At 39.3% G+C, this 12,104-nt stretch overlaps 1 protein-coding gene and 2 non-coding genes across 4 annotated transcripts in view; 2 read left to right on the top strand and 1 right to left on the bottom strand.

Annotated features, from left to right (window-relative positions):
* Positions 1 to 6,586: 6,586 nt before the first annotated feature.
* On the top strand, positions 6,587 to 6,659 carry Trnar-acg (transfer RNA arginine (anticodon ACG)). Its single transcript has one exon. It is a non-coding gene; the product is annotated as a tRNA-Arg (tRNA).
* Positions 6,660 to 7,226: 567 nt separating this feature from the next.
* Positions 7,227 to 7,299, top strand: Trnar-acg (transfer RNA arginine (anticodon ACG)). Its single transcript has one exon. It is a non-coding gene; the product is annotated as a tRNA-Arg (tRNA).
* A 907-nt stretch (positions 7,300 to 8,206) lies between these two features.
* LOC145498361 (aldehyde dehydrogenase, mitochondrial-like) overlaps positions 8,207 to 12,104 on the bottom strand; it is a 13,932-nt gene continuing 10,034 nt past the window's right edge. For both annotated transcript variants that reach the window (XM_081478285.1, XM_081478286.1), the window contains exons 11-14: positions 11,701 to 11,858; positions 10,451 to 10,525; positions 9,405 to 9,444; positions 8,207 to 8,889 (exon numbers count right to left, since the gene is read on the bottom strand). In XM_081478285.1, coding sequence (XP_081334411.1) covers positions 8,857 to 8,889; positions 9,405 to 9,444; positions 10,451 to 10,525; positions 11,701 to 11,858 — 306 coding nt within the window. In that variant the 3' untranslated portion in view covers positions 8,207 to 8,856. The remainder of the gene's footprint in view (positions 8,890 to 9,404; positions 9,445 to 10,450; positions 10,526 to 11,700; positions 11,859 to 12,104) is intronic.

Genomic DNA, 12,104 nt, shown 5'->3' with positions numbered 1-12,104 from the left:
AAAAACTTAAAAAGTACAAATCTAGCACTAAAATGCTATAGCGAGTCGAGAACTGTAGCATTGGGTGTATACTTAAAGTCCCTAATGTAGGCAGATATATATGACATCTATATATATATATATATCTCTAACGGAGTTATTTGCCTGATTTTTTTAAACTCTGCGCTCATGTCACGATATTCAGAACAGCCCTTTCTTGATAGAACTAAACGATTTCAACAGAAGACTCCGTCCTGTCAACCTAAGCATTCCCCCAATTATCTACGGGCTCTACATTACACAAGCAGAAGTAACGCTGTTTATTGCGAAATACTAGCAACCCTAGATAACAATCTTCGTTTCCAAACATGATAAAAATTCTAGTCACAACGCGTTCCCTAGTTGTTACCGGATAATCCAATCACCGCTTCACGCGTGCCAAAATGATATAAACTTCTTGTGAAAAATGTGACTCCGTAATCCACCGGCTTAGAGACGCGTGCAAGAGTAATATCTAAACTACAGAGAGAGAGCTGGAAACAATAATAAGTACTAACTCGTTACCAGGGTCTCTCTCCTTCCCACTCTTTCTCCTCTGTCGCTTGATGCTGGAGATATATATGAGAACACACGGAGAACTCCGAATACCCCTTACGTTAAGGTTGATTGCAGTTTTAATCTAGCTGCGCTTGCCATAGCGTCAATTTGATTATATTACGGAACTTAATCAAACCACGATCGGGCAACGACAACGAGAGCATAAACCAAACAAAATTGATTAGCAGCACAATGCCTGTGCGCGTGCGTTATTAGTCGTTACATTTATATTTCCTAGCCGTCCTCTGCAAGCAACAGCATTGCTGAAATGACCAAGAACGTGAACCTCGCCAGCTACTTTTTCGTAGTTCCTTTTGGAATTGAACGCTGTCATCATATATTAAAACTGAAATGTTTTCGACCGATGGGGACACGGAACAGATCTAGATAATTGCAAAATCCGATGGTAAAATATAAATTAATTTTCAATAGGCATCGTCTTCGGCATCGCCGTCGTCGTTACAAAAGCTCCCTATTCTTTCCCTTGCCGAGATTTATGATAATCTTTTATTTCTCTCGAGACCTATCTCTTTGATTGCTCAAGCTGCAATATTCAACGTCAGATATATTTGCTTGTCAAGGTAAGAACGGCAAGAGCGTTAATTACAGAAAAAGAGTATTGTTAATTGACTTGCCTTCCTATTGTAAGGCCTAGTTGGTGGTCTATGTAATCTTTTAATAATCCTACATTAATCCCTACTTCCATTGCATGAAATCACAGCCAAACTTCACTCCGTTATCATATATTCAGTCCGTTAGCATAAAATTTTGCCTTGCAACGTTTTGGTAGCGTTTCGTATTTCGGGCACTCTGTTCTAACAACTTTTTGTATTCTCAGTACCTTTTTTACCCAACGTGAGAAATATTGGGGCAATGGGGTTTAGTAACACTGTTCTCAGCAAACTATTTAGTGAAGTTTTCGGAAAATTCTTGGAATGATGTTTCCCGAAGGAAAGACGAGCGCTTCCGAACATTTTCCAGTTTATTTGGAAGAATATGCCGAAGACTTCCGAGGTGTGATAACCTGGTGTCGACAACGTTTGGCTCATGTAGCACGGAAATTTTACAAAAACGAGTCTCAGGACAACTTTGTCGATGCACTCGAACAGGAGCGGCTGTCAATACAAACACACCAACTGCGTCTCAACATGAGTGTGACGACCTTCAACAGGAAAACAGCCCAAGAGATCGGTAGACTTAACTTTTTCCTCAAGACCTGGATCATTCGGGATGGACACGGCTGCCTTTGCAACTCGACCCACACCAGATCTCGGTTGTGCTTTACGGACGAAACTATGAGTACCTCCCAGCTGAGATATTTTAAATAAATAAAATAAATAAATAAATATACATTTATATAGCGCCATTTTACAGCTATTACTTGATGGAGACTTGTATTTTTCATGAACAAAAGAACCACTCCAAAACGTTGCGTTCGCATTGTGCAGATACTTTCTTGTCGACCAAGACTGTATCTTCCCAACATTTTATAGACCTTTACGGCAGGAGTATGTGATCGATGAAGACTAACGTTATTTAGAATTGATTTTTCAAAATGGTGGAGGAGGGTTATAATGTATTGGCATCATACCTGTTTGATTATTTTAACAAATTTTCGAAAGCCCGTTATGTTTCACATCCACTATTATTTCGCTCCTCTTTCCTAGATGGTTTCCTTGAGAGCGCGCACTCTTCGTCACAGGCACGCAGTAAACAACATCGTTTCAAAGCCTCCGCCTTTTGGCATTGCCCCTAGAGAACGACCAACTTTTCTTTTCAATAACTGTTCTTTTCAGTCAGGTACCAAAAACACTTTTCTTAGCAGTGCCGATGGTTGGCCTTTCTCCACACTAATCTGGATAACATGATAATTTTGTATCAATCTTTTATTACCATTTTCCAGGGTTCCTACTTTTTTATTTTAGAGTTATTCGTTCGTTCGAGCCACAAAAAATTTAAAACGAATAATACAGAGACGCAATTCTTTTATTTTATCGCTATCGTTCATCTTTTCTTCGACAATTTTCTATTTAAATCGCTGGAAGGCGACCTTCTTTAAGAGGGGAATAACATTTTGGGCATATTTTTATAAATTATTGAGCTTTAAGTGTTTAATTTTTAGTGATTAAATTAATTAATATTAATTGAATTAATTAATATCAGTTGAAGCTTGTAATAACGAGGAACAAAGTCACCATGTCACTTAAACTCACTCACGTAGCTAATTACTGTTAGCAAATTTTTCCACGGTCAGTTTGTAAAGCCGGGAAATTTGCTTGGGTATTGACACACTGCGTTGATCTCATCTTGGCCACCCACCTTTGTTATTTATTGTTTTTTAAACTTTGTCTAATTTAATTAACTTTGCTCTGAATGGTTGTAAATTTTGTTTGTTATTTGACCTACCTTACCAACCTACGTAAAAGTGTTTTCTAAACGGTTGAAATTGAAGATGGCAGATCCAATATGGAAGACATCTTGCAATGTGACATCATTAGGGTGGAATATGAGGCCATGACTGACTCGTGATTATTACTAAATTAAACAAGTTTGGATGCTTTATATTGGCGAATCTCTGCTGACGTCATTGTTTACATTTTTCCTCATCACAGAGGACAAGGCATCATGCCGGCTAGATACGAATTGACTTTAAAACTTAGTAAGTGGTGATATTTTTGGCTCTTTGGGTGTAGTATCCATGGAGAAATGAGTTTTCAAAAAAGCTGCAAAATATTTGGGTGGCAAAAGCGCTGATGAGCTCATACATTTTTTGTAAAATTTTGAGTTTTTAAACCCGCAAACAGCTTTTATTTTGTGTATTTTGAGATTATTCAAACTCAAAACAAAAGTCCAAACAATATACAGAAAACCTCACCGCAGAGCATACAAAACTCAAATCAAAATTCTCGCTTAACCTGGGTTATCTTATCGGGCTTTGAACAACCCGGCCCAGGAGCTCCGCTTTTAGGCTTGGCTAAATCTATATATTACTGATAGCTAGTGAGAAGTTGACTGAGTTTCCAATGCCCCATTCAGACCATGTTTGGGTCGGTCACGCACCCAACACGGGAAATGAAGAAGGTACGGTCAGCTTTAATAATCCCTTTTCCTTTCTATCAACAACAACAATATTCTGTGTGCACTAGGGAATATGTTCTTAATCAGTCCTCTCGTTTACCGTTTGAAAAAAGAAATAAAAGCTCGGACCTAAGTTGATTAACAACCTCGAAGCTACTATGTTTACAGAAAGAGTTCCTTGAGAGAATTGTGTTTAAAACAAAATCCGACAGGAAATCGAGAAATTTCAGTTTTTAGTCGACAAAATCCTTGAACCAGAATAATGCTAAGTATTTTACAGGTCCTTTCTTACTTTTTCTTAAAGCTTAAGATACAAATAGTTGCCTGAAATAACACCGGAAACAATTTCCCAAGGGACCTCGAGAAAATGAATTTCAAACTTCACAGACATTGCTCAATCACAGGTAACATTTCATCCAGTCAGTTTCATTTCACCAGTCCTTTCAAATGTTTCATACGAAGTTCAAAATTGCTTTCGACATTTAATTCTGTTAGAAATAATATTTTTAGAAGATATTTAAAGTTTGCGAAGCGATGTAAATGATCACGGTACAAAGTTTTTGTCCACGGATTCTTTCTTAATAATTGTTCTGAAATTTAAGCACTTCATCCTATGAAGGCTGAAGACAGCAGAAACAGTATTAGAAATCAAATCAGGATTCTTTAACAGTTTATCAGGTAGAGCAACGTCTTGAGTTCTGTTTCGGGACAAGCGCGCAGACTATGTTTATGGCTTTGCGTTCGATAGCGGCCGGGTGGAGGCGGACGCTTGGAGAAGATATGGAGCGCCAAAGGCACCGAATCTGTCGCTTGCAAGCAAAACTGCGCGTTCAAGTCCATTATTTCGTCCGCACAGCGTAATTTCCTACAGAGTCGATCAGGCAGTGCGACTGCGATGCAACACGGGAGTAGAATACACCACAAGTAAAAAATGTCCAGAGTCAAAACGGGATTAGGCGCGTGGAAATTAGTCACGTGGAAAACGCAATTCAGATCCAAAGGTGAGATTTCATCCAGTCTTTCTGAAAAGTCTATCGTTAGGAAAAAATTTTTTCGCTTCCAGAGATGCTTTTCGACGTATTCAGAGATTCTCGAAAGTTCTCGTGCAACTGCAGGATCCGATAGGCTGAAAACAACCATAAAGTGTATGTCAAATCGGCTGAGCATGGCTTCGTCCTCTTGCCTCCTTGTAACACACATTATAATTGGCTTGGTGAACATGGCTACCAGGTTTTCGTAATCCCTCTTTGTATTTAATTTCATTGTGTGTTCTTGAGTGCGCCAGATATCTGGTACGGGGTAGATAGGCTCGAACATTTCGTTGCACGATAGCACGGTCACTTCGTTGGGATTGTAATGAATCCACCCCGGTTTCACCTCGACATCGAACACCAGGCTTTCCGGGAGACAAGGGATCCTTCCCTTCTTGACAAGTTCTGGTAAAGACGAGATCGGACAGAAAACTAAGCCAGCGTTACTTGTGCTCATCATGAGCGAAGACAATTCTCACCCAATTTGGTTGTTTTTATGAACTGCATCTTGACTAAAACTGGTTACGTTTCCCTCTGGAATTCGACCAGGGATTAATTTTAGAATTGCAGACAAAGGTTGTTAAATATATAACGTAAACTTTCCACTAACTTTCTGTGAAAACCGTTTGATAGCAATTAGCAGTTAATATAAGCGAGAATGGCTATATTTGTCTCGTTCTCAAGGTATTAGTATTAGTAATAGTATTAATACCAAGGTATTAGTATTTAATTGTAGTATTGTACCATATTGTCTTCGAAAAGCCCCCATGGGGAAAGATAATAAAGGATGTATGTATGTATTGAGAAATTTCTGGTCAAATTACTGATCTAGCTCCCCTCATTGCATCACAACTGTTTTTCCTGCTCGTTAATAAAACTACTTCTAATTATAGCTTCTAGAAGAATGCTACTTTCCCACTGGAATTTAACCTGGGAGAATTTGCACGTAACAGCAGAAAGGAAAAAGACAAAAGACTTAGATGAAGTAGCGTAATACATTTGGCTGCTTATAAAAAGCGGTTTAACACAAGAAATGCATATACAAAAAAAAAAACATAAAAAAAACAAGTTCAATGTCTTTTTACAAGACGGCACAAAAATTCCAATTCTCACCCGTTATAGACAGTTCAGGTTTAAAACCTCTTTCAGATTTTCCAAGTTACAACGAAATGTTACGTTGGCTACAGGTAGAGTGCCAACAATTGAAGAAGGTAGTGAGGGACTCTTAACATGACTCCCGGGGTTACTCAGTTCTAGCTCGGGTTGAATCACCCCGAAGGGTAACCCTTTTGCAGTCAAATGCTTGCTCCGGGTAACCCTTGTCGAGACTCGGGGTGACCCGAGTAGAAGGGTTAAACACTGGGCCAAAATCGAACACAGGTTGATACTTTCATTCCAATAACCAGGGTTGTTTCGGTTATCCTTGTTATTTTGTTTGTAAATCACGACCTCCCACCAACAGCGGCTACAAACATTACAAATAGACAACGCATGGTCTAAAAAAACTTAACTGTATTAACTTGACCTTTCGTATGTTTACAGCAATGAACATACATCTTCAAAAGTGACGGTTATAACTATAATAAAAAGTTATAAATCTAAAAATAAACCGAGGCACTGGTGACAAGCTAGAAATTAATAAAAGGGTCCCATTTAATGTTGTGACCGATAGAGATGACATGGTTTGAAACAGCGGAGGCGAGACCCTCTTGTGTAAGAGCTTTAAAGCTTGGATTTTACATAAGTCTGCATAATAAGGACTTTGTGTGTGGATTTTTAGGAAAATCGGTCAACCCTCATTACCAAGTCTGTCCCGGTCTCTCACGAAGAAGCCGTTAATTAATTACTTTTGAACTTGAAGTATTCAAAGAGTTTAATATAAACAATAATATCTCGAGGCAGGCCCTGTGGCCCAACGGATAAGGCATCTGACTACGAATCAGGGGATTCCAGGTTCGAATCCTGGCGGGGTCGCTCATTTTGTTTTTTAATCTTAAAATAGTTCTTATTTTCAATATAAAGATATCACAGAGATAACATCTCTCAACAGGAGAGCCATGCATTTTTGTCCAACCTGAACAACGACGAAAGCAGAAAGGAAAAAGACACGTATGAAAACTTCTAGCGCTGAGATTTGTCCGGGAAAAGTTTTAAAGATGGCTGGAATACAAGCTATCCTGACCAGATAATTTGGTGGTTTAGACAAAATTCCCTGCTTCAATTGATTGATTCTGCAAAATTCATTTGAACTCAGAAATCAAAACAAATTCCAAAAAGATTTGTTCCTCGTAAAAAATACCTATTGTTACGAAAAAAAATTACTTAACTTGACTTGTCAAATACCACAAACAGATTCTGATGAAGATATGTAAGACCAACTACTGTCTTACTTGACATGAAACCAATTTTTTTATTTCTCAACGATCAGGGGCGCTTCGGGAAAATCGGCGAAGTGAAAACATTTTATAATCTTCACGTCAGATGGATTTTGAAAACGTGATATCTTACTTGGATGGGAAATATTAATTTCCATTTCCGAGAGGCCCCGTGGCCCAATGGATAAGGCATCTGACTACGAATCAGGGGATTCCAGGTTCGAATCCTGGCGGGGTCGCGTAACTTTTGACGTTTTTGTTGCAAAAGAGGCGGTCAGATTCGAAGTCTCTAAATGATCGGTTGTTGTTATTTTCAGCAACACGAAAAGGAAACAGGAAGATTAAAAACAATCAATGAAAATCATCTCTGCTGCTTTGCCTTGGCCGGCAAAATCTAAGAACGGAGAACTTCAGGACCAAAAATTGGTAAGTTTCTTGAAAATTAATTTTTTGGCCTGATTCCTACTTTATTCATTTTAAGAGCAGGCGCGGAGTACCCATTTGAAATCTTTCAACCAATCATATTTGAGCAGAATTCCAGGAATCGTTACCACGGTGGCAGAATCCGTTTTGATCTTTGCGTGATGAATGGGAAAGATCGAAACGACTCTGTTAGCAGGATCGAGATGGAGGCAACCTCGTTCCCAGGGTCTCTCAGGGCGGAATGAGATACCCTGGGAACGAGGTTGAGATGAAGGTTCAGAGGCTATGAGTGTTGGCGCTGACCCAAAGGATCGTGGCCTTCGAGAAGAAAATGTGTTGGGTTTTGTTTCTCCAGCAAAAGGCGTCAATATACCTTTTTTCAGTGTGGGAACAAAGGTGACATTGGCTCTGCTGTCTCCATTGGAGGTGGTGCAACAATTAGAACCACATTTAAAGGAGCGAGAGGTACTTTCCTTCTCTTCGTTTGAGGCTTACTTTGAACAACCCTTTTCACAGTTAGTTTTACTCATTTGTATTACAATGTAATCCAACGTGGATGCGAGGCAGTTTCGGGCTACAAAAACTACAAAATAACCCGAAATTTGCCTCGCACACATGCTAGCTTATATTGTAATGCAAATGAGAGAAGTTAACGGTGAACAGGGCTTCAATAAAGCCCCGTCATTCAAGTAAAAACAAATGGAGTCTCTGATCAAACGTAAATTGCCATAAACGATATAACTTTTAATGCAATTATTGGGAGTAATAATGATTATTTCAAAAATTCATTTGACTGCATCCCCACAGCAAGGATGGATATTGGATTTACTAAAACTACTTCATTATGCAGTGCAATTTCTAAGCAATGCTATTTAAGGTGATTATGTCGAGTACAAATTTGTCTGAATACAAAACGTCACTTGGGGGTGCTGCATACCGTACTTACACTACTTTACAAAAATTGTATTAAGTATTGACTAGTTTTAGACAACGTTTTGATTTCTGTTAGACCTAACCAATCAAGACAGTCAACACACGTTGCCACGTCAACGCCATTCCTGAAAGTTGATTGATTGACACGGATCACGAACGACGGCCTTGAAGAAGTTAGGATAAACCCTTAAAGATACGCAAGCATCACGTAGCTAGTTCACGACAGATAAAAAAACGCTTAATACTAAGAATCAAATCCCTCGTTAAATTATCTCATCCGTGGAAGAAATGCAATGTCTACCTTCCCTTTTTCTCTTACGTGAACTTATAAGCTTTGATAAGCACTTTGGTTTAGCAATTTAAATTGTTCATACTACAGTAAGTATAACTTGCAATACTATTCAGCGAAGCCAGAGCCTATTAAGTGTGATTGTTGCAGTTTAAGAGTTCTTCTGCGGGAGTTTGATTGTCACCTGACAAGACAAAGTAAAATAATAGTAAGTCTCACGAAGTGGGGCGGGCTTGTTTGTTCTTTCTTTGGGGGAGAGAGGTGGTCGGTTGGAGTATACGGCCGTATCCTGCTCAAGAGGTTGAACAACCAGCACTGACGTTGTGTTCATACAGTCCTGCCACGGTACCGTGGACAGATGTACTGCTCAGCTGCAGGGATAAAAGGATGGGAAGGGGAGATGATAGGGAAGAGGTGGGGGAATCAGAGGTTATCGCCCTTCTGATTACACAGTTTCGTTTGTCTTTCTCCACTATTTCTGTTCTTGTTCCCTATACGCCACTAAACAATTCATTCTTTCTTTTTCTAATGGGCGGACAAGAGAGGGAGGCTGACATTTGGAGAGGCTTGCACTGTTACACCCACTCTGACTTATTATTTTTTCCTGTTCAATATTCAAACATTCCAAGGGGGAGTATAAGATCATAAACTTTCTTCGTTAAAAGCCGTCGGCGGTGGACTTCAAAACTTGTTACTTACCGTTTTCACTTCAGAATACTGTTCCAGGCCATATTCACCTCTGAAATAAACAAATAAATAAATGTAAGATCAAGAAGGCCATAGACTATAACGACAGTAAAATTTAACCAAGGCTTTCAGTCTAGTAACTCCCGTCGGCTTCAATCAAACCAACATCTGCTAAGAACTAACACAAGTAGGTGACGATTTAAAGAAGCTAGGTCACGATTTGCGCATCTTGAAAAGTTCAGCCGAACTTTTACAAGTTCGTCGTTTGTAATCCGTCTCAATCTTCTCCATCCTTGACCATCCTTGTTCCTTCATGGTTTATTATTACTTCTTTAGTGTTTTTCTACTTCTTAAAATTATCATTTTAAGGTTTCCTTCAATTTAAAGATAATTGTGTACGTGGCCAAAATAACTCAAAATACCGTGACTGAATTCCCCTAAGGGCCAATAAAGCGTTTTTATTATCCACTGCAGCGAATACCGTCCAAATAACAGTACAAATACACAGCGATTATTGTACAGTTATTTGTACAGTAGAAAACCTGTTTGATGTACAGGTCGGCGCGCGCACTCAAAACTGTCACACTCTCCCTCTTTCATTGATAAATTTATTGACTACAGTAGTTGGATAATAAATCTCTTATTAGATGTTTTGGTGTAGTATCGCTTCATATTTTTACTCGTTGTTTGTATAAGCACAACTCGTACGAATATACAGCGATACTACACATCAAAACATCTAATAAGATACATCAACAACTGCCATTTTGTTTCTTTTTTTTTTTCCCAAACAATAGGAAATGGTGGCACGAGAAAAGAACTCAATTTCCAAAGGGTAGAAAGTTCATTCGTTGGGAGCACCAACATGGACACTGTCACGTTACGCTGTCACGTCGACGTCATGTGACGCTGTCACGTCAAGAAAATCCTTGCTACACAAACAGCATAGTCATTCTTTAGCTTTTGCTGTTCTTTCACTTCTTTTCCAATGAAGAAATTCAACAACAGTACAAGACATACAGTTAGTAAATACCACACACTAGAAAAACAGAACTCACAGTTCCCGTCCTGATCCTGACATTTTGAAGCCACCAAATGGTGCTTGAGAATGGAGAACATCGTAGCAATTAACCCTGTAAAATGAAAGAGTTACAAAAACTTCATGATTAAAAATTTTAATCGCGGTAATATGTCGGCGGCCAATTGTGGAATCTCAATTCGGCAGCTCAAGGGAACAGCTTTCGACGATAAGGGTTATTGCTTCAACTCCTGTTTAGGTTACCATATACCTTTAGAACTGTCTCATGTCCAAGCGACGCAGCGCGTTCGGTTTAAACTGTAGATACCTAAACCCCTAAGTGATTGGGACGCTCACGTCTAGGGGTCGTGAGAAATTTGACAATTCATTTTATTTCAAAATTCTTGGTATACCTTGATAGCTAGATCTATAAGCTTTAATTGACATAGGGGTTAAGTATCTACAGTTTAAAACGGGCGCGCTACATCGCTTGGACGCGAGACCCTTCTAAAGGTATACGGTAACCTCAAGAAAACTCGAAATTAGCTTTTTTTCCACGTAGCTTGCGAAATTTTTTAACTATGATTTCGTCTCAAAATTACAGTTTCCGCAAAAAATTTACAAAACTGTCAATTATTACGCGCGTGGGCGGCAAAATCCCGTCGCATACCAGCTCAAACCCGTGGAGAAATCTATCACGCCTGAGCAGCATTAGCATTCAAAGAGGCACTTTCGAAATATATGTAAACTCAACCCAGTACAAGAAAAGAAACGTCTATATAAAACGACGATATTATTTCCTCCAAACTCTCCCCGAACCCTGAAAAAATTTGGAACATCTTCGGAAATCTTCCCTGACGCCTTAGGATATGGTCGGGTCGTCTTCGACAATTCGGAGACTCCAAGATAAAGTGCCACGCCTTTGACTCGGGAAAACTTTGGCAGTTATGTTTGCCAATTTGCTTTTGAGGAAGGGCTGTTTTACAATATCTGCAGAAATTATCGCGCTTTCATTGACTAATTTTGATTCGTTCTCAGTGAGCAGATAGACACATGAATATAGAATTTATGCGATGTTGTTATTGTAAAAAATAAAATGACGTCAGTTTTTCATGCCCCTGTCCTGTTATTGACGATGAATTTCGTCAGAACATTGTCAAAGTAGTCTGCGGATCCACTCAGCTATCACCTCGTGGATCCACAGTTACTTTGACAACGTCATGGCGAAATTCACAATCAATAACGGGACAGACGCATGAAAAACTGACATCAATTTGTTAATTCACTCACCACACAGTGCCCGCGCGCACACTGGAGGCGATAGTATTCATCTTGTCAATGTCCTTGGTGAACACGGACGCTGCCAAGCCATAAATGGTATTGTTGGCTCGTTCGATCAGCTCATTCATGTCCTTGAACTTCATGATCTGCATCACTGGTCCGAAAATCTATCACAGGAAAAACGTGAGGGAACTAGAGTCAGCGTAAGAGCTATTTGTCCAACAGCAGTCAATTTTGTGATGAGAATATTAACTCTTAGATAAACGACAGTGCTTTAAGTGAATGAGAAAAAAAAGAAAGAAAGAACTTGCACGTCATGACTCCCTAGTTTCGCGATTCAAATTCCGGCAGCGGGAAAGCAATTCCTATTTTCCGAATAAGCCGTGTTTTGTCAGGTAAGTTGCCATCTCAAA

Source organism: Orbicella franksi, chromosome 9 (genome assembly GCF_964199315.1).
Source record: "Orbicella franksi chromosome 9, jaOrbFran1.1, whole genome shotgun sequence".
NCBI classification, from domain to species: domain Eukaryota; kingdom Metazoa; phylum Cnidaria; class Anthozoa; order Scleractinia; family Merulinidae; genus Orbicella; species Orbicella franksi.
The sequence above is the reverse complement of the archived record's forward strand: the minus strand, read 5'-3'. Positions and strand labels throughout refer to the sequence as shown.